The sequence below is a fragment of the Carcharhinus amblyrhynchos genome, chromosome 2 (genome assembly GCF_965287045.1).
Source record: "Carcharhinus amblyrhynchos chromosome 2, sCarAmb.v2.hapA, whole genome shotgun sequence".
Lineage (NCBI taxonomy): Eukaryota > Metazoa > Chordata > Chondrichthyes > Carcharhiniformes > Carcharhinidae > Carcharhinus > Carcharhinus amblyrhynchos.
In genome coordinates this window covers 108,085,546-108,108,830 of record NC_137325.1, presented here as the reverse complement: position 1 = coordinate 108,108,830, position 23,285 = coordinate 108,085,546, and the positions used below count along the sequence as shown (strand labels likewise).

The 23,285-nt window shown below is 41.6% G+C and overlaps 1 protein-coding gene across 1 annotated transcript in view; it reads left to right on the top strand.

Moving 5' to 3' along the window:
- Positions 1-22,850, top strand: part of cubn (cubilin (intrinsic factor-cobalamin receptor)) — a 327,704-nt gene extending 304,854 nt beyond the window's left edge. Inside the window, exons 60-65 of the mRNA XM_080214655.1 lie at positions 1,924-2,132; positions 5,764-5,908; positions 11,882-12,063; positions 15,101-15,266; positions 19,240-19,475; positions 21,665-22,850. Of these exons, the coding sequence (XP_080070781.1) occupies positions 1,924-2,132; positions 5,764-5,908; positions 11,882-12,063; positions 15,101-15,266; positions 19,240-19,475; positions 21,665-21,772 (1,046 nt within the window). The 3' untranslated portion in view covers positions 21,773-22,850. The remainder of the gene's footprint in view (positions 1-1,923; positions 2,133-5,763; positions 5,909-11,881; positions 12,064-15,100; positions 15,267-19,239; positions 19,476-21,664) is intronic.
- The last annotated feature ends 435 nt before the right edge of the window (positions 22,851-23,285 follow it).

Here is a 23,285-nt window from a genome sequence, read left to right as displayed (position 1 = left end):
GGTTTCTTTCTGTTTTACCCCAGTCCAACGCCGGCATCTCCACATCCTGTCACTGTTAACAGGGTTTCCCATTGTCTGCACCCTCCCTTCCCCCCACCGGCTGGAAATGTGTGACGGGGGGGGCGGATTCATTATCGGCAAAACCAGAAGATCCCACTGGTGGGAACGGCTGGAAAATTCCAGCCTTAGTGTCAAGACCATAAGGTAGCAGAAGCGGAAGTGTTTGAAATGGGAATGTATTCCATTTCCTAAAACTAAAATCATTCCCTTTGATAGGCAGAGGACTTTGCCCCTTGATTGTCTGTATTTTCAATAGTGCTGCATTTTTAATAAGACCATAGCATTTAGGAGCCGAATTGGGCCATTCGGCCCATCGAGTCTGCTCCACCATTCAATGGCTGATATGATTCTCATCCCTATTCTCCTGCCTGTAAACCTTGGTCCATTATTGATCAAGAACCTATCTATCACTGCCTTAACGACACGCAATGACAGGCCTCCACAGCCCTCTGCGGCAATGAATTCCACAGATTCACCACTCTCTGCTGAAGAAATTCCCCCTCATCTCAGTTTTAAAGGAGCGTCCCTTCACTCTGAGGTTGTGCTCTTGAGGTTTAGTCTCTCCCATTATTGGAAACATCCTCTCCACGTCCACTCTCTCCAGGTCTTTCAGTATCCTGTGAGTTTCAGTTAGATCCCCCTCATCCTTCTAAAGTCCATTGAGTACAGACCCAGAGACATCAACTGTTCCTTACATGACAAACCCTACATTCACAGGATCATTCTTATGACCCTCCTCCAGACCCTTTCCAAGGCCAGCACATCCTTCCTTAGGTATGGGGCCCAAAACTGGTCACAATACTCCAAATGGGGACTGAAATTTGCTGAGCGGGATTTTTCAGCTGCGCTTGCCCCAAAACTGGAAAATCCAGCCCAAGGTCAATGGACCTTTGCACGATCTGCCCGTGCTCGCTATGATTCCTGATGCGGGTGGGTGGGATGAGAAAATCTCCCTTGCTGTGTTTAATTGTGCCCCAACACTAGGGAGAGCTTCCTGCACAGAGGCAGCGTCAGCCAAGGAAAGTGAGAGATGCTTTAACATCCAGCTGGGATCTTACCACTTTATCATCTGCAATTGGACAGGCAGCAAAAATTAAGTTTTGAGATGCAAACTGAAACCTGTTATTAGGGAATAGCCTCAAACAGAAGCATCTTTGGATTGACTATTTCCCATAGAGTTCTGCTCATTTGCCAGTCTTTATCATTAACATTTTTGTTATTATTAAAATTCTCAACAGAACAAATTATCCAGTGAACAAAATGAGACATATCCCTACCCAGAGAGAACAAAGTTATTTGTGCATGAAATAATTTTGGTTTCAAACTTAACTTTCATAGTGTACTGGTGCCACCTGCTGTTTCCCACCAAAACAGCAAGGGTTTTCTCCCAGCAGGAATTCAGTTTAACTGTTATGATGTAATGTAATTGCAATAATTAAAATCATCAGTGGAGTTAAGTAAGGCCAATGCTGGGTGTGGCAGAGTGGCACAGTGGTTAGCACTGCTGCCTGACAGCACCATGGCACCTGGGTCCAATTCCCAGCTTGGGTCACTGTCTGTGTGGAGTCTGTACCTTCTCCCCATGTCTGAGTCGGTTTCCTCTGGGTGCTTCGGTTTCCTCCCACAGCCTGAAAGTCGTGCTGGTTAGGTGCATTGACCCAAACAGGTGCTGGAGTGTGGCGACTAGGGGAATTTCACAATAACTTCATTGCAGTGTTAGTGTAAATCTTACTTGTGATTAATAAATAAACTAACTTTAAATCTCTACAACAAACGTATTAGTTTCAAAAACTGCCAAAAATAATTATGCATTCTGTCCTGCAGTTGTAATTTGCCATCTGTTCTCGTGATTTTTTTTCCCAGTGCTATGTGGTGGATATATCAATGCTACCAACGTGTCTCAGATCATTACATCCCCTGGTTACCCGGCTGATTATCCACCTCTCACCTCGTGCCACTGGATCCTCGATGCTCCTGCACAACAACAAATCAGAGTGATAGTACAGGAATTCAACTTACCAGCCCACCCAAACTGTACTGCTGACTACCTGGAGATTAAAGATTGGCCAGTGGTTAGACAAATATGTATTTATTATTTATGTTTATGTTTTATTATTTATTTAGGGCAGCACAGTGGTTAGCACCGCTGCCTCACAGTGCCAGGAACGTACGTTTGATCCCTGGCTTTTGTCACTGTCTGTGCGGAGTTTGCATGTCCACCTCGTGTCTGCGTGGGTTTCCTCCGGGTGCTCTGGTTTCCTCCCATAGTCCGAAAGGCGTGATGGTTAGGTGCATTGGCCATGTTAAATTCCCCCTCAGTGTACCCGAATAGGTGCCAGAGTGTGGCGACTAGGGGATTTTCACTGTAACTTCATTGCAATTTTAACAGAAGTCGACCTGTGACACTAATAAATAAACTTTTAAACCTTATATTAATGTAATGTGTACATATGTATTATTCAGTTTTCAGGGAAGGATTAGCTGTCAGCAGCTTGGGTTCACACCCAAGCATCAACTCTTGTTCAGTCTTTACATTTAGGAAAAGTTTTATTCATGCAACTTGCTTGCAATTAATTAGTCTCCATGTGGCATCATTATTCCATCACCCTGCCCCCTACTCCCCTGCCCCCATTTAGTTTTCTTTATAACTTTCCCTTGAGCAGAAGGTAGCTAGTTGCACTTCACATTCTTGAGATAGAAAACCTTCTGTTTCGTTTCTCGTGTTAAAAGAAATCACAAAAATATGGACAGGCAGAAAAACAAAGTTTCTGAAATCGTGAGTAAGATGAAGTAAGTGTTTTCTAACTCTGCAGCACATTTTAAGATGCCCTCGCATCCAGTAGTGAACCTGCTTCACCCAAAATTGTGGAGTTCTATGGATCTGCCTTATGCAAACTTAGAGCACTGGGCAGCACCAAGTGAATTATAGAATGGAATAAGAAGCAGGAATACTCAGAGGGACTGGTAGCATTTGTCCAGAGGAATTCTCTGGCTGTACCAGTGGGATTCTCCAGACTCGTCAGCAGTGCACCCCCCTCTGTGGGTTTCCCGCCAGCGCAGGTGATGTCAATGGGAATTCCCATTGACAATGGTGGAACCAGAGAGTCCAGCCACTGGCAAACAATGTGCCACCTCCCAGTGGCAGGAAACTCGTGGCTGGGAGGCTGGAGAATCTCACCCTCGAGGTCACAAGACCAGCTGATTATTCCCAACATTTTACATAGAGTGAATGCAAAGCAGGTTTTTTCCGCTGAGGCTAGGGAGAAAAAAACTAGAGGTCATGGGTTAAGAGTGAAGGGGGAAAAGTTTAAAGGGAATATTAGGGGAGGTCTTCTTCACATAGAGAGTGGTGGGAGTGTGAGAATGAGCTGCCAGATGAAGTGGTGAAAGCGGGCTCACTTTCAACATTTAAGAAAAACTTGGACTGGTACATGGATGAGAGGGGTGAGGAGGGATATGGTCCAGGTGCAGGTCAGTGGGACTAGGCAGAAACATGGTTCGGTGCAGCCAAGAGGGGCCAGAAGATCTGTTTCTGTGCTGTAATGTTCTATTGTTCTATGGTTCTTCTATTTTCTGTTTGTATTTGAGGTTTCCAGCAACTGGGATATGTGTTTTTGTTTCAGTTATAGAATGGATTTGATGCAGAGTAAAGACCCTTTCAACCTCAGAGGAGTACCAACCAGTAATATTTTTATCTTTAATCAGAAAGATTAATCTGAGCAAGAGTTAGTTAGTGCTGAATTATGACCACATTTCATTTGTTAATTTTGTATTTAGACCACCCCAGGCTCATTTATTTAAAACTCTTAACACCAAGTAGAGGAAAATATCCATCATGTCAGTCTGTCAGGTCTCATAGGTCAGAGGGAAATGAAAGGAAATTTTAAAACTTGAATTGATATGATGCTATTCATATCCTCAGGATGCCTGCAAGTGTATAATAACCAATCAAATACTTCTGGAAATGCAATCACTATTGTTATGTAGGGAAATGAAAGAACCAACTTGCGCGGAACAAAATCCCACAAGTAGCAGGTGACACAAGTGCTGAGTAAAGCTATCCCTGTGGTGTTAGTTGTGGTATGGACATAGATTAGGACAAAGGGAGAATTTCCTGCTGTTCTCATATAGTACCACAACATTTTTTTCAATCTGCCTGAAGAGACAGCTGGGCCTTCCCTTAACATCCCATCTGAATGACAGCTCTCCTGACAATGCAGCACTTCCTTCAGTAGTGCAGTGAAGTGACAGCTTGAGGAAGTGACCGTAGAAACATAGATAATAGGAGCTGGAGGAGGCCATTTGGCCCTTCAAGTATGTTCTCCCATTCATTATGAGCATGGCTGATCATTATGCTAGATGGGATCAAAGGTGATGAGTAGAAAGCAGGATTATGCTATTGAGTTGGATCAGCCACGATCATAATGAATGGCGGAATAGCTCAAACGGCCAAATAGCCTCCTCCTGCTTCTATCTTCTACGTTTCTATCCAATTCAGTAACGCATTCTCACTTTCCCCCTGTATCATTTGATCACTTTAGTTCCAAGACCTATATCTATCTCCTTTTTTGAAAACATATACTGTTTTTTGGCCTCAGCTGCTTTCTGTGATAGACAATTCCACAGGCTTACCATTCTCTGGGTGAAGAAATTTCTCCTCATCTCAGTTCTAAATGGTTTACCCTGTATCCTTAGACTGTAACCCATGGTTCTGGACTTCCCCACCATCGGAAACATCCTTCCTGCATCTACCCTGCCTAGCCCTGTTAGAATTTTATAGGTTTCTGTAAAATCAGCACCCCCCCCATTCTTCTAAACTGTAGCAAACATAATCCTAATCAACTCAATCTCTCTTCATATGTCTGTCCTACCACACCAGGAATCAGTCTGGAGCATTTCCAATTTTGAAGTGAACCTTTGAATCCACAATCATGGAATAGATCAGCAAGGGTGTACCATGGAGCCAAGGTTGGCACTGACACTGCTGAGCCAGATTGACACTGTGACACTCAGTCCCTGTACCATTCAATTCCCTCCACTGCTGATTTTCAATTTAACTGGTACAGTCTCCAAGGCAATGGTCGGAACTCTACCACCTCACGCGCCACAGAATTGGGGCGGGCAAGGGTCCAACAGAGGGAAGCGTCCATTGACCTCAGGCAGGAATTTCCAGTCATGCCCGAGCAAGGCTGCAAAATCCCACCCAATGTCTCTACCAACCAGACGCCACTTGCCAACCAATTAGCACTCTCTTCTCATGAGGTATAAATTATTGTTCCCTTTATATTTGATATTCTTGATGGTCCTGATGTGTACAAAAGAAAAAGCTTTAACAACATGTGGCTTTTTTCAGCAATACTTATTTTCAATTTATTAGCATATGTTTAGTTAACGGCAGGAGCATCTGATATAACATCTGATCAATAATTTGTCTTTAATGCATTCTGCCAAATGAGGCTTTTAGGAAGATAAATAGTTGAGACTGTGATATTTTCAACAGAAGAGGTACAGAGGTCTCATGGGATTCTAATAATAGCAAGGAATTTTGAGGGAATGACGGCATTGCTGCAATTTTTTTCAGACAAATATTTTGAATGTCGACAGGAATTAGAGTTCATCTTCAGAGAGGTTGTTATACGACGTTTCGTGGATTTAAGCCTTTTACATTCCTGTTTAAAATGATTACTTTTTTCCCATTGTTAGAGTGATTTTGGGGAGATTCATCGATTCTGTGGTTCCAATCCAACCATCCCAGATTTCTATTCATATGGTCGCACAATTAAGATTGACTTCACATCGCAGGCATACCAGAGTGGAAATAAATTCCAGCTAATGTACGAGGTTGCAGGTAAAGTCTTGATTCTTTCCCTTAATTAATGTATTACTAATCTGTTTAACTGCAGGCGATCATTATGGGACTAATTTTATTTACACCTCACCAACAGAGAGGGCAGCAGAGGCAGCACTACACCCTGTCCCAATTTGAGAAATATAACACATACATTAAAATGCAAGATAGTATATTATACATAATTTCCCAGAATACAATATGACTAACCCAGTAACAACATCACCTGAAAGTTGGATTGCTCATTTGTTTTCACAGTAATTACAACCAGAACATATATGACCAATACTGCAAGAATGATTTATATGTAAAAGAAAATGAATTTCCTGAGCACCGGTATGTGTTTAACAAAAACTATCATCATTTGACAAGAAGTAATAAAAAGAACAACTTGTATCTTTTGCCTTTTTACATACATTCAAACAGCCACGATTCAGAAAGTCACTCATTTCTGAATTTTGAGTTTGACTCTTGCAAAACACAGCCTCATACAGCACTTGGGAGAGTGTCACACTGTCAGAGGCATCATCCTCTGACTTCCAAAGGGCATTTGGTACAGTGCCGCACAACAGTCTTGTGAACATTGTTAGAGCTCATGGAATAAAATAAACAGTAGCAACAGGGGCAAGGTTTAAAGGAGGTGTACGAGGCAAGATTTTTTACACAGAGGTGGTGGGTGCCTGGAACTCACTGCCAGATGAAAGTAGGTACCATAGTGACTTTTAGTGTCTTAGATGAAGAATAGTATTTTCACCCAGAAAGTGTTAGAAGTCTGGAATTCACGATCTAAAAGGATAATAGAGGCAAAAACCCTCAACTGATTTAAAAGGTGCCTGGATATGGATCTCAAGTGCTGGAACCTGCAGGCATATGGACTGAATGCTGGAAAGTGGGATTAAGCTGGTGGTTCGTTTCTTGACCAGCGCAGACACAATCGGACCACTGTGCAGTGAACTTTCTGTGATACTGAACCTGTCCTTGGAGCATGTTTAAGTATTAACTTGCAAGGTGAGCAATTGTTGTCAACTGTTCTAGAAGAGAACAGGAAATTCTTAACACTGTCAAACAGAAAAATGGAAATAACTTCCTAACTTCTCACCTAGCAAATACTTCTTCAGAGCTTTCTTCCCAAACTGTCCACTTCCATCTGCAGCATGGGCAATGCTGCATAGAGTGTGTCTGATTCCATTCTGACAGAAAAATATTTCAAAATGTTCTAATATTAGCTTTGGATTGTTACCGAATACCAAAGCTTCTAACAATCCATAAAAATTGCAAATCAACTTTTCAAAATCTTAACATTTGGCATAGACTCAACATTTTTAAAAATTAATTTGAAGGAGGTGGGCATTGCTAACCACCCTGCCTCAGCCCTGAATAAACCCCCAACCCCATCATGGCCCTGCCATCATAGTCCCTGCTCAGGCTCCAGCCCCATCAAGCCCCAGCCCTGCTCCCTGAGCACTGCCATGGTGCCAGGTTGGCATTGCCAGATGGGCACTGCCCAGCCATATCCCCAACAGCCCAAGAGCTTCAATGGACTCTGACATCCCCGCTGTGGGCATCATACCTGATCTCCGCTAGTGGAGACCAATAGCAATTCTTGCGGGGCCCATGTCACACCTGAGGGTTGGGATATCACAGAAGCTTGGAGGATCTGGTGTCAAACAGGCTATGCATATTTAGATACTACTTTAAATATGCTAATCAGCTTCATGCTCTACCTGGGTGTGATCTGGTTTGCACCAATAGAAAAGAACGGACGAGAGAGTATCCAATCTAAAAAAGAAGCATACAAATTGGTCAAGAAAAATAATAGGTCTGAGAATTGGGAGCAGTTTAGAATTCAGCAAAGAAGGACCAAGGGGTTGATTAAGAAAGGGAAAATACAATACGAAAATAAGCTTGCAGGGAACATAAAGACTGACACTAAGGACCCGATTTTACCATCGTGTTCCGCCCATTTTCGGGTACAAAAACTTGGTAAAGTCAGGAATGAGGCGAATAGCGTGATCCGCATCCACATCTGCGTAGTTCCCCCTTGACCAAGGCCTGAAATGGACACGAAATGGGTGTAACAGCCATTTAAATATATTTGAATGCGTTTAAATTGAATTAAGGGGCTGCACGCCCAACTTTACCAGCACTTCCCCCTTTACCACCACATTCACCAATCTGGAATTGGGGCAAAACAAACATAAAAGTCTGATTTTGGCGCTGCATCACTGAGGGCTAGTGAGGAGGTAAGTGCATAGCATCCGATGGCTGTCTGGTACTCACAGGTGTCCTTTTGTTGCTGCCATTTTCTTTCTTGGGTCAGTAGCGGCTCTGCGAGTATGTGGGGGGAGTGGGGGACTGTTGCTCAGCAGGGACTCCAATGTCCGACTTGGAAAATTGATGGGATTGATGCTGAATAAATCCCCAGGGCCTGATAATCTACATCCCAAGTACTTAAGGAAGTACCTCTAGAAATAGTGGATCCATTGGTGGTCATCTTCCAGGTTTCTATAGACTCTGGAACAGTTCCTGGAGATTGGAGGGTAGCTAATGTCACTCCAATATTCAAAAAGGGAGGTAGCGAGAAACCAGGGAATTATAGGCCAGTAAACATCACAACGGTAGTGGGGAAAATTCTCAAATCCATTATCAAGGACTTTATAGCAAAGCATTTACAAAGCAGTGGCAGGATCAGACAGAGCCAGCCTGGGATTGGAGGAAGTGTATTAAGATAGAAAACTGGTTGGCAGAGAAGAAACAAAGAGTAAGAATTAATGGGTGCTTTTCAAATTGGCATGTGGTAACTATGGGGTACCATAGTGATCGGTGTGCAACAGGACCTGGGTGTCCTTGTGCACCAGCCACTGAAGGTAAGCATGCAGGTGCAGCAGGCAATAAAGATGGCAAGTGGCATGCTGGCCTTCATTGTGAGAGATTTCGAGTACAGGAGCAGGGATGTGTTGTTGCAATTATTACAGGGCCTTGGTGAGGCCATACCTAGAATATTGTGGTCTCCTTTTCTGAGGAAGGATGTTCTTGCTCTCGAGGGAGTGTAGCGAAGGTTTACCAAGCTGATTCTAGGGATGGCGGGACTAATGTATGAGGAGAGATTGACCAGGTTAGGACTGTTTTCACTAGAGTTCAGATGAATAAGGGGGGGATCTCATAGAGACTTACAGAATTCTAACAGGACTAACAGCCACGACAGATCAGCCATGATCTTATTGAATGGCGGGGCAGGCTCGAAGGGCCAGATGGCCTACTCCTGCTCCTATTTCTTATGTTCTTATGTTCTTATGACTAGACAGGGTAGATGTAGGGAGGATATTCCTGATGGTGGCGGAGTGCAGAACCAGGAATGACAGCCTGAGGATTCAGGGTAGACCATTTAGGATGGAAGTGAGGAGCCATTTCTTCACCCAAAGAGTGGTGAGTCTGTGGAATTCATTACCACAGGAAGTAGTTGATGCCAAAACATTGAATGTATTCAAGATATAGCACTTGGGGAATGGGATCAAAGGTTATGGGGAAAAAGCAAGATGAAGTTATTTGAGTTGGATGATCAGCCATGATAGTAATGAATGGCGGAGCAGATGCAAAGGGTCAAATGGCCTCCTCCTGCTCTTATCTTCTATGTTTCTATGATTGCAATTTTCTGGGATCACAATGGCTACTATGACAACAGTAGTACCTAAATCTAAGATTGTGAACTTGGCTGCCATGTTCTGGATTTCCTGAAAACTGGTGGGCCATCCCTGCTGGCTCAGGGAAAGAATGTTTTTGCCATTTTCATCCATCTGCTGTGCCACTTCTGTGGCCTCATCACAAGCTTCCTTCAACATCATACCTGGAGTTAGTTAGCTCGGTTGGCTAGACAGCTAATTCGTGATGTAGAGCAATGCCAACAGCATGGATTCAATTCCCATATCAGCCGAGGTTACTCATGAAGGCCCCACCTTCTCAACCTTGCACCTCATCTGAGGTGTGGACATCCTCAAGGGGGAGAACGACCTTATGGTCATCTGGACCTATGACAACTTTGGTATAATCTACCTTGGATACAGTGTTGGCCTGATTGCGCTGAATGTGAGGAAATAGCAATCATGATGCTATTGAGACAGCGTTTGACGTCAGTGGGAATCAGGGAGTAAACTCTCCACTGATTGGAGTCAACCAGTACAAAGGAAGATGGTTGAGGTTCTTGGAAGCCAATCATCTCAACCCCAGGACATAACTGCAGGAGTTCCATCTTCAGCTGCTTTGTCATGTTGGAAGAGAAGTTGTTTACTGATGATTAAACAATACTCAATTCCATTCACAGCTTTCCAGTTAATAAAGCAAGCAGCAGGACCTGAACAACATTCAGGCTAGGGCTGATAAGTGGAAAAGGCTATGGCCCTGATATCATGTGGGCAGCACAGTGGTGCAGTGATTAGCACTGCTGCCTCACGGTGCCAGGGACCTGGATTCAATTCCAGCCTTGGGTGACTGTATGGCTTTTACTATACAGTCTGCGTCTGTGTGAATTCCCTCTGGATCCTCTGGTTTCCTCCCACAGTCCAAAAATGTGTGAGTAAGTTTGATTAGCCATGCTAAATTGCCCCTTAGAACTGGGAGGTTAGCAGGGTAAACACGTGGGATTGTGGGTAAAGGGACTGGGTGAGATTGTTATCGGTGCAGGATTGATGGACCGAATGGCCTCCTTCTGCACTGTAGGGATTCTATGGTCAGCTTATTGCCTTCAAAGAAAAGCTTAGACTGGATTTGATTTGATCTTAAGACCTCTGACAAACAGGTCTCTGAGATTAATTTCTGAATTGCTGCCGTACCACAATGATGAAGAGCATCCTTAAGTTGAGGATGCAACTTGCAACAGCCTCACTTCATAGAATCCCTACAGTGCAGAAGGAGGCCATTCGGCCCATTGAGTCTGTACCGACCACAATCCCATCCAGGCCCTGTTCCCGTAATCCCACCCTACCAGTCCGCTTGACACTGGGGTCAATTTAACATGGCCAATCAACCTAACCTGCACATCTTTGGACGGTTGGAGGGAACCGAGCACCCAGAGGAAAACCATGCAGACACAGGGAGAATATGCAAACTCCACACAGACCCGAGGCCAGAATTGAATCCGTGTCCCTGGTGCTGTGAGGCAGCAGTGCTAACCACTGTGCCACCGTGCCGCCCAAAACTCGGCAACTTCTTTCTTTCATAGAGTGCAAATTTCAGAGGAATCTCATTTTCAGTCATACCATAATGGAGATATCAGAATCTCATTCATTACAGATCAGCCAATAGTCACGAGTCTTCTATGATAGGATTGAATTTCCTAATTACCCAAATATACCTGCAGTACCATTTTTTCCAAATGCTGTTTGATGGAATATAGTGTGCTGTAATGGAGCAATCTTTCCAATCGCTCAAACTTCCTCAAAATCAACCTTAGAAGATCCAAAAAGTGGGTTACAACTTTCTTTGGTCCTTATTTTCTCAAATAATATGTAAAACAATTCCATCCTATCCTTGTTGTCATCTTTCTGCTGTGTGTTGCATTGATTAGGACCAGCACGTACTCAGCAGCAGGCAGTCTTTATTGAACTAACTTTACTTACACCACACCAGCAGCAAGAACAGGCCTAATGTACTACATATATCCTCTCAGCTCCTCCTGTCTCCCGCTGAGGTGTTCAATCAAGGCGTGCCCCACAAGCAGCATTGCTAGGGTGTTCATTTTCAATCTTAAATATTTAAGAATCACATCACAGTCAAATGACTATTTGTTGACCTAGTAAAATATCTTTCAATTCAGTCAGATCCTGTAAATAACTTTGTATTTAATCATTTGTGTTAAGTCATGGCATTTTCTATTTGAATTGATAAGAAGTAATCATCTTAAGCTTTGTAATACATTTGCCTGACACCTGATTCGGCACATTTGATTTTATTCTTGCATACCGTAAATATTCTTTTCAGGCTGTAGCAGACAATATAACCAATCATTTGGTTATCTGAAGAGTCCTGGCTGGCCTGACATCTATCCTAACAATCTAGATTGTACAATCATACTGCGAGCTCCAGAGAGCCACAAGATCTCCCTCTTCTTTCATGCTTTTGACATTGAAGGTTTAAGTGGATGCAACGATGATTATTTAGAGGTGAGATGTTACTGTCACTTATCACAGTATTAAATATTATTAGCTAAGCAAACAGGCGATCAACAATCTTACTGCCTCCTCACTTCAGGTGAGATTTTTTAGAAACTCAATTTTAATAGGGAATCCTGTGCTAATCGTAAGGTAAATAAAGGAAACCGAGGGTGAACAACTCCTTCCACAAAAGGGTTTTGGAAAAGGGAAGAGATGTGTATATCTGGTTGCTGTTATACAAAAAAATCTCATTAGTATTTCACTTAGTGGTTCCTTTGCTTGATTTTTTTTGGCAGAAAAAGTTGAGGCTTTAAGAAGGAATAACAAAGCAGCTTACTTGCATCAAAACTTGCCCTTATCACAGAGCCATGGTTACATAACGACCTATCGACGAATGTTGTAGCAGAACTATCTTTTCAAGCTACAGTTTACTGAGGAGGCAGTGATGGTGTTGTGGTTTCTCATGGAATCTGATTTGCAGACAACATTGACTGGGTGAACAGCACTGCCCATGACAGTAAAGGTGACCACTGTCCTGAACTGTCTTGCATTTATGTCCTTCCAAGTAACCATATGGACATCTCCAATATCACTCAATCTTAGATGCAGAAATTGATCAAGCAAGTCAAAGGTCCTTTGTCTATCAGTGCAAATAGCTGTATTAATTTACCTGTGGAACAGCAACAGCAGAATGAAAAACACTGCATTTCACAATGCTCCCTAAATTTCAGAGGTAATCATGCTACAAAATATATAGTCCCTTCCACAGGACATCATGGCGTTCATGCCACCCAAAACAGGGGGCTCATGGCTCCTTCAATGATTTGTGCTCATAAAGCCCCCAGTTCTTCTGCTCCTGCTTTCCCTTTAGTATTGTACCTTTCTCATTCTTCCTACCAAAATGTTTAATTTCACAATTCTCTGCATTAAATTTCATCTGTCACTTGTCCACCCTTTCACCATCCTATTTATGTCCTCTTGAAGTTTTTCACTATCCTCACAACTCAAAATACTTTCAAGTTTCTGTCATCAGAAATTCTGTCATTTTGAAATTGTGCCCTGCACACCCAAGTCTAAGTTATTAATATTTGTGAAAAAAATGCAGTGGCCTGTATGCCAACCCCTAGAGAAACTCCTGGACACCTTGCTCCAGTCTGAAAAACAACCATTCACCATTACTCACTCAAATCAGCCTCCCATCAATTGACACTGTTTCTATTTCCTGCTGTCTCGGAAAAGCAGCCAATCAAGGACCGTGCACCCCAGACATACTGTCTTCCATCTTCTTCCATTGGGAAAAAGACGCAAGAGTCTGAGGACACTACCAGCCAACTAAAGAACAGCCTCTTCCCTGCTGCTGTCAGTCTTTTGGATGGACCTACCTCACATTAAGTTGATCTTTCTCCATACCCTGGCTATCACTGTAAAACTACATTCTGCACTCTCTCCTTTCCTTCTCTACATACAGTATGCTTTGTCTGTACAGTGTGCAAGAAACAATATTTTTCACTGTATGCTAATACATGTGACAATAATAAATCACATCAATATTTTCTGTTTTCTGTCTCTGAGACAACTTGATATCCATGTTGTCATTGCCCATAACTACATTACCCTCATCAACTCTCCCTGATATCTTAGCAATTAAGTAGTTAAATATAATTTTCTCTTAGAAAATCCATGATGACTTTTTATAACTTAATCTAGATTTGTCACAGGTGATTTAATTTTGTTCCGAGTTATTGTTTCTAAACATTTTCCTACCTCCAAGGTTAAACTGACTGGCTTGTTACTGCCGTGCTTATCTTTGCAGCCTTCTTTGAACTGGGGTGTAATGTTTGCCATTCTCCACTCTTCAGGAACCAGTCCTGTGCTTTTCAGCAGGTTAAATGGGGGAAGGTGGAAAAAGAACAAAAGAGAAAGTTTGTGATAGGTTGGGGATGAAGTTACAAAGGGGTTCATGGTGCAAGGCTAAAGGGGTGAAACAAGACAAGTAAAGAAGCAAAAGATGTGTCTGGAGGTGGTGTGAATGATAGATTCAAGAACGCCTAGCATCTGACAGCAAAGAAAGAGAGAGAAATCAGGCGCTGCATCTCCTGCTCTTGCTATTAAAGGGAAGGAGGAACTGGGGATGATTGAGGAGTGGACCAGGACTTCACAGATGAAATGGAACTTCCAAATGCTGGAAGGGGAGGGCAGGAAGTTCTTTGCGGTGGCCCCGCTCTGGGGCAGAAATAGTGGAAAAGATGCAGCATCTTTCTGCTTAAAGGTGACAAGGGCAATGCCTGCCCTTAAACCTCCTCCCATTCACCATCCAGGGCCCAAAATATTATTTCAAAGAAAAACAGTTACTTATTAGTACTTCTCACACTCAAAAGATGTGCAGGATAGGTGGATTGGCCATGCTAAATTGTCCCTTAGTGTCAGGAGGACCAGCAGGGTAAATACATGAGGTTACAGGGATAGAGCCTGGGTGAGATTGTAGTCGATGCAGGTTCGGTGGGCCAGATGCCTCCTCCTGCACTGTAGGGATTCTACGATTCTTCCAGTTTAGCGCATTGTATTCACTGTTCACAATGTGATCTCAATGTGGGAGACCAGTCACTGATTGAATGATCACTTTGCAGAAAGCTCCATTCAGTCCACAAGGGTAGGCCAGAGCTTCTGTGATTCAAATTCTTCCCCCTTGGTCCCAGGCTGATCTCTCTATCCTCGGCCTCCTGCAGTGTTCCCACAAAGCTCAATACCGGACAGAAAAAGAGCAGCTTGCCTTCGGATTAGGTATTGCTGGGCTCGATGTTGAGTTTAGATTGTAACCTCAGCTCTGACATTGTGTTTCCCTTTTCTTTGCCAGTTTTTAGTTTCTCTCTCTTAATAACTCTGCTTTTCTTTCCACAGATGCCATCCGGCATTAACATCACACCTCAAGATGATTTTCCATTCCAAGATCTTACAGAATTTGAATTTTGAGTAGTGTCACTGATTTTATACTCACACTTAAGTACAGAAAAAGGATTGAAATGTTATTACATTTTATTTATTATAGATAAAGAATGGTACAGATAGCAACGGACAACTGCTTGGCACGTTCTGTGGCACAGTAGTGCCTGATCCCATCTATCCCAATTTCCATGCTCTTACCCTGCATTTTAAAAGTGATATCAAAACAGGACGCAATGGCTTTGAGATCACCTGGACATCTTCTCCGAATGGTAATTTGAAACAATCAGAACTTACCTTTATCGTTTAATGTGTAACATGCAGCAACATCTCTATGAAACTCCAATAACATCCATAGAATCATAGAATCCCTACAGTGAAGAAGAGGCCATTCAGCCCAGTCTGTTCTGACTCTCCCTGCCCTACCCCCATAACTCCATGCATTATCCATGGCCAATCTTTGGGAGGAAACCAGGTCACACGGAGGAAACCCACACAGACACAGGGAGAACATGCAAATCCCACACAGTCAGTCACCCAGGACTGGAATCGAACCCATGTCCCTGGTGCTGTGAGGGCGCTGTGCTATCCACCGTGCCACCATCTGCCATCTTGCGCCAAATTATCTTGTGCCAAATTATTAATTCTTCCTGCAGGGTTATAGAAAAATCACTGACTTTCAGACATTAATTGTAATTTTTGGCTGACTTTCCTCTGCTAAAATGGCTCCAGAAAAATAGGTGTAACACAGAAGGAAAATGGGTAAGAATCAGTTGCTCCCAGTCTGCTCCTGAATAACACTGAGTGCAATCTTCCATTTCTCTGGGATCCTCCGGCTGTTCCTTAGTGGCAGGATTCTCTGGTGCTGCCAGCAGCATACCCCTGCCCTGCAGCATTGGAAGATTTCAAGGGGAAATCCCGTGGACAGTGGTGGGACCAGAGGATGCCACTGTCAGCGAATGGCACACCGCTTTCAGTTGCCAAGAAACACATAGGTGGGAGGCTGGAGAATCCCACCCAGTGCTTTAACACCAGTTCAAGAACGTTCTTCGGCCAGAATTCTCTGCCGCTGCAATGAAAACAGAGAATTTGATGCTCAGCCAAATCTGCGTTCACTGCAGCAGGAAGGGAGAATCCCAGCTGCAGGCAAGGTCAGAGAATCCAGGTCCTTTAAATTGTGCTCATTTCCTGAAGCAGATAAGCACCAGTTATTTATTTTTAAAGTACTTATATCCAAAAATAATCTACTAAGAAACAGAATTGTGAACCAATTAAACTATTATATTGTTTAGTGTAGTTTGTAAAGTAATGTTCAGTGATTTAAATAGGGTCACTCACAGGGTGGGGGCTGAACACCCTTTATTAAAATGTCTATTTTGGTGAACAGCACATTTTCAGCTGGAGCAATAAAACTACACCCTAGGTTAACACCCTGTTTTACGTCAAATATGTATTTTTAATAGAAAGAAAAGCAAAAAAACTTGTCATTTTTCATGCTGCCTAATTACATGAGTTAATTGAAGTTTTTTTTATGTTTATCATTATACCTAAGATATTTATTGCAAACTTGAACTATAATCTGATCAGTGCCATATTGAACGCATTTTGGGTGCAATGTCCTTGTAGTACCCAAAATGGAAACTTTTCAGTGTCTTTAAATGAACGTGAAATCTAGAAACATGCAAATCACTGCTTACAGCAGCCATGTGTGAATTCAAAAACCTACAACTTGTCATCAAAAAGTGTGCAAATAAAATCTTCTCTTCCTTTACCTGACAAATTCAACATCCTTCTGGCTCTTTAATGAAGCAACTATGTGGCCTTCACTTTCAAAGTTACTGCTACTTTTGGTGCCCTCTTGGTAGGTGAAATAGAGTGGTCTGCTGTGTTCCTATAATAAACAAATCAGACCTCTCTAAAGAATCAGTATCCTGATGTAGACCACCTCAGATGAATCTCTCCTCGACGATTCCCAGATGCACCAAGAACATTGGTGCTTAAATTTAGAGTTATAGAGGCCCTTTGGTCTATCATTGGCCATCAATCACCTATCTTTTGTAATCCCATTTTCCAGCACTTGGTCCATAGCCTTGCTTGCTCTGACATTTCAAGTGTTCATCTGAATGCTTCTTGAATTTCTACACCAGAAAGCTGCTGCATGGCTGCTTATCCCTTAAACAAGGAATAGTCAATGCATATGAAGTCATATGTGATATAAATGAATCAACTGAATAAATGTAGATGAAATTTTACATAGACCTTACCATGTTGATTCCCAATTGAAATCTTAACTACTTCTGGCAGAATACAAAGATTTGTTGTAGAGTCGTAGAGGTTACAGCATGGAAGCAGGCCCTTCGGCCCCAACTTGTCCATGCCGCCCCTTTTTTTTAAACCCCTAAGCTAATCCCAATTGTCCATATTTGGCCCATAACCCTCTATACCCATTTTATCCATGTATCTATCCAAATGCTTTTTAAAAGACAAAATTGTACCCGCCTCTATTACTACCTTTGGCAGTTCCAGACACTCACCACCGTCTATATGAAAAAATTGCCCCTCTGGACACTTTTGTATCTCTCCCCTCTCACCTTAAACCTATGCCCTCTAGTTTTAGACTCCCCTACCTTTAGAAAAATACATTGACTATCTAGCTGATCTATGCCCCTCATTATTTTATAGAACTCTGTAAAGTCATCCCTCAGCCTCATAACCTCCAGAGAGAAAAGTCCCAGTCTGTCCAGCCTCTCTTATAACTCAAGCAATTAAGTCCCAGTAGCATCCTAGAAAAACTTTTCTGCACTCTTTCCAGTTTAATAATATCCTTTCTATAATAGGGTGACCGGAACTGTACACAGCATTCCAAGCGTGGCCTTACCAGTGTCTTGTACAACTTCAACAAGACATTTCAATTCCTTTATTCAATGTTCTGACTGATGAAACCAAGCATGCCAAATGCCTTCTTCACCATTCTGTCCACCTGTGACTCTACTTTCAAGGAGCTATGAACATGTACACCTAGAACTCTTTGTTCTGTAACTCTCCCCAGTGCCCTACCATTAACTGAGTAAGTCCTGCCCTGTTCAATCTACCAAAATGCATCACCTCGCATTTGTCTGAATTAAACGCCACCTGTCATTTGTCAGCCCACAGGCCCAATTGATCAAGATCCCGTTGCAATCGGAGATAACTTTCTTCACTGTCCACTATGCCACCAATCTTAGTGTCATCTGCAAACTTACTAACCATGACCCCTATATTCTCATCCAAATCATTAATATAAATGACAAATGACAATCGAGCCAGCTCTGATCCCTGAGATACACCACTGTTCACAGGGCTCCAGACTGAAAAAGCAACTCTCTACAACCACCCTCTGGCTTCTGTCAAGAAGCCAATTTTGTGTCCATTTAAATACCTTACCCTGGATCCTGTGAGATTTAACCTTATGCAACAACCTACCATGTGGTACCTCATCAAAGACCTTGTTAAAGTCCATGTAGATAACATCGACTGCACTTCCCTTATCTACCTTCTTGGTTACCCTTCAAAAAACTCAATCAAATTTGTGAGACATGATTTTCCACTCACAAAGCCATGCTGACTTGTCCCTATTCAGTCCTTGCATTTCTAAATGCCTGTAGATCCTGTTTCTCAAAATATCTTCCAATAACTTACCCTTCACAGATGTGAAGCTCACTGGCCTGTAGTTCCCAGACTTTTCCCTGCAGCCTTTTTTAAACAAAGGCACAACATTTGCCACTCTCCAATCTTCAGTCACCTCACCCATGACTATCCATGATTCAAATACCTCAGCTCGGGCACCAGCAATTTCCTCCCTAGCTGCCCACAATGTCCTGGGATGCATTTCATCAGACCCTGGGAATTTATCAACTGGATGTGCTTTAAGACTTCCAGCACCTCCTTCTCTGTAATATCTACACTGCGCAAGACATCACTATTTATTTCCCCAATTCCGTAACATCCATGCTTTTCTCAATAGTAAATGTTGATGAGAAATATTCATTTAGGATCTCATCCATCTCTTGTGGATCCGCACACAGATGACCTTGTTGATCCTTAGGAGTACCTACTCTCTCCCTTGTTATTCTTTTGCCCTTTATGTATTTGTAGAAACTCTTTGGATATTGTATTTTGGGAATATTATGATATAATGCAAATCTTATTGAAATGTAACTTCCAAGCAGCTGACCTTTTCCCCTGTTGTTTCATTCTCCTGTACAGGCTGTGGTGGAACATTATTTGGCTCCAATGGGTCTTTTTACAGTCCTAACTACCCAGCCACCTACAGCAACAATACTGACTGCGAGTGGATAATTGTGGCACCAATAGGGCGTGTAGTAACCATACACTTCTTATTCTTTAATATCGATGACCCTGGTGATTGTATCAAAAATTACTTGAGGCTGTATGATGGACCAGATTCAAACTCGCCACTCATAGGAGCTTACTGTGGAATGGTATGTAAAAAAAAGTATTTGTTCATAAATAAGTTTATTTTCTGTCACATGTTTCATTATATTTTATGCACCAACATTGGAGAAAAAAGACAAACTTAAGAATTAAAATGTTTTGAGGTTTGAATAAATGATTGGCTCAGATTTTGTAGTTAAAATAACGGTGAGGCTATCAGGGTTTACTGTTTTTATGGAGTAAATTGAAGAACAACAAATAACGATTGGGGAGGCAATGGTCTCATGGTATTGCCGCTAGAGTATTAATCCAGAAACTCAACTAATGTTCTGGGGACTCTGGTTCGAATCCTGTCATGGCAAATGGTGGAATTTGAATTCAATTTTAAAAATCTGGAATTAAGAATCTACTACTGACCATGAAACCATTGTCTATTGTTGGAAAAATCCATCTGGTTCACTAATGTCCTATAGGGAAGGAAATCGGCCGTCCTTACCTGGTCTGGCCTACATATGACTCCAGATCCACAGCAATGAGGTTGACTCTCAATTGCCCTTGCGCAACTAGGGATGAGCAATAATTGCTGGCCAGCCAGCAACATCCAAGTTCGACGAATGAATATAAAAACAATCACGCGCACTGTTAAGTGGAAAAATTAGAAAGGTGCAGCCTGAATTACCCTGCATTTGCAGGAACTTTGCTACGCTGTTATCTCACCGAGAGAATAACACCTAGCCATTCTCAGCAACAGTTCTGACCAAGAGTGGATAATTCTGGCACCAATAACATGAGTATGAGCACTTTATATTATTTACTACTAATGACCCCTGTATCAAAATTAACTTGAGGTTCGAGGATGTTGTAGATTCTGGCTGTGGAACAAGTACCTATAAAAAAGTTCATTTTTTGCCATCCTTTCTTGTAAGGGTGAAACGTTGCTATTCTTACTCACTAAGTACCCATGGATCTTAGTCTGCATTAGTTCATTCAAGTCTAAATGATTTTATAATGCTCTGATAAGCCTGAATTACTGCAAAACAGCTTCTATAGCACTGAAAATGCTAACTATTCCATATCTTAAAAAGTTTAAATACTTGTCTTGACTTTTTCTCCCTGTCTCTTACCTCTCTCTCTATTTTTCAATCATAATCTTTCTTTTTGTCTAATTAACCTGTTTCTATGCATGATTTTTAGTTGAACTATTGAACCATACATTTTCTGGTCAGACATGCTTCAGTAAGGAATTTTAAATCTGATTGGTTTTGGAGGTAAACAGTGGCTTGCCCTGTGCACATTGGGTCCAGATCTCATGTAGGGGATACTGCACTGAAATGCATCCCTAATCATTGGAAGATTCAGTAAGACCCAGAGGAGTCTGAGGGCATGTGAGAATATAATGAATGTTGGGCTCCATTTGTTTACCACAGACTGCAACACCCAGGTCAATATAATTTCCCAAACATGGCTATTTACTCAGATGCTTTATTTTCATCATGCTATCTGATATTACATTACTGGCTGCAGCATTGTAACATAGTGTTTCCATGACTTTAGTGCAAATTGTTTGGTAACTGCATAAAAATAAATAACTTAATTTGTCAGTGTTCATTTGCAAAGTGAATTAAACAATCTGGGTTGGATTTTCACCTCAGATGAACTCAAAACCATAGTTCAAAGATAAGTTCAAAAGATCCTCTTCATGTTCAACATGTCAAGGTATGCCCGCAAGCGACACCTATGCCTTCCACAGGTTCTATATAAGACATAGTGGGTGAATGAGTGTGGAAGTGCCACAGCCTGGCATGGAGAGTATGAAGGGCCCTACAGGCTGCTTAGTGGGCAAGAATTTTCCCAATTCTCACCATCTGCCTCAAGGGTGGAAATCCAGCCTACTGTGGTAAGGCATCTGTTCTGTCCATTGTTGAAATAGTTTTTCCAAATTGTATGTCACATGCTTTCCATATGTATTCTGTAAATATAAATGGCAATCATGAAAAACAAACACAATTTAGAGAAAACGCTTCGGGACAGGAAGAAACTTTGAAGAATATTTGACAGGTGAGTAAATGAGTTTGAAAGATCTAATAGAAGTTTGACTGTGGAATCCAATGGTTTGATGGCTAAGAATTGGATTTGTTCAAGTTATGCCTTGTTATCTGTTACTTATGTATTATTTGAACTGTATGAATACACAGTATATTTCCACACTCAGTATTTAAAATCTTTTTTCTTGTAGGAAACTAACATTGCTCCTTTCACTTCTGCATCATACCATGTTTTTGTGAAATTCCATGCTGAATACGCAGTTAAACCATCTGGATTCAGAATAAAATGGACAAGTTAAATCTATCTGAAGACTTAATCAATAGCCATAATATGTATTAGCATGTTACCTTTTTCCTCTTTAAACTTAAATTGTTTGAAATTATGCAGAACTCCGTCATTCTTGTAACGGCCAAAGTGGAATGCACCAGAAATTTACCAAGTTGGCTCATAATCTTATCTTACAATAGCTATAAAAGTGTTGAAATGTAAAAATGCCAGTGCATTTTTGATAAACTGCTAGAGCTAAGTAACAGAAGAAGAAAGCAATGACATTGTAAAGAGGAAGTCAGTCTGAGAATATGGAGGAAACGGATAACATTACTGGAAGTTAGATAGAGGAAACGGAATCATAAGACTCATGTGAATATAGGAAAATAAATGTTGTAGCATCAACTTGCCAGGGAATTCCCAAGGAGAGGGGTGTGTGTGCAATAACCTCAGATGGTGAGGTTACGATGGAGGTAAATATCAGTTCTGGCTGCTGCTTTACAGGAAGACTATAATTTGCACCAGTGAAAGTACAAAGGGTATTTACAAGGATGGTGCCAGAAATGAAGAATTTTAGCTATGTGGAAAGATAGGATAGGCTAGGGTTATTTTCTTTTTAACAGAGGAGACTGAAGGGTGATAGAATTGAAGTATATAAAAGTATTAGATAGCATAGACTGAAAGGTCCTATTTTCCTTCAATGAGCAGTGTTTAATAAGGGGGCACAGATCTAAAGTAATTGACAGAAGGATTAGAAGAGAGCTGGTGAAACATTTTATTACTATGAGAGTGGTGGGGGTCTGGAACTTACTATCTGAAAAGATAGAGGCAAAAAAATGTACATTATATTTAAAAACAAATACTTAAACATGCACTAGCGGATAAGAAGTTGGATAGCTATTTTATAGTCGATGCAGTCATTATGGGCTAAGTGGTCTCTTTCAGTGATGTAAATTTTATATGCATTGATATTTCTATAACTTGTTCTATTTTATACCAATGGAAAAACATACAAAATCATTGTTTATTGCTGGTACCATAATGATGACCCACTTTATTCCCAAGACTCCCTTACAAAATGTAAAATTTTAATGAATTTTGCTTTTCTGCTGGTGTAGATTTTGTGTTGGAATATAGTGTTTCTAATGGAATAAAGATCAATGTAAGATTAAGTGTCACTGACTGATGATTACTTTCATTCAATTCAATTAAATGAAAAATAAGTTCTCCAGGGATTCAGGGGTGGGCTGAATGGGAATGAGGGTGGATGTACAAGCCTCCACTCACTGGAAAATTAGTCCCATTCTATGATGACTATCAGACAGAACTCTTAAGCCCTGTAATGACACCATGAAGTCTTTGAAATTTTTTGAATAAGTCTTTGAAGTCTTTGAATAAAAAAATCCATTCAAACTCCATATGAAAAAAAAGTTATTCTTCGGTACTCATAAAACTGACAATCAATCATACAGCCATTCAACTCTATATGGAAAGTCTCACTCATTTCAATTGCTCATAAATCTGTCAAAATAAAATAAACAGTT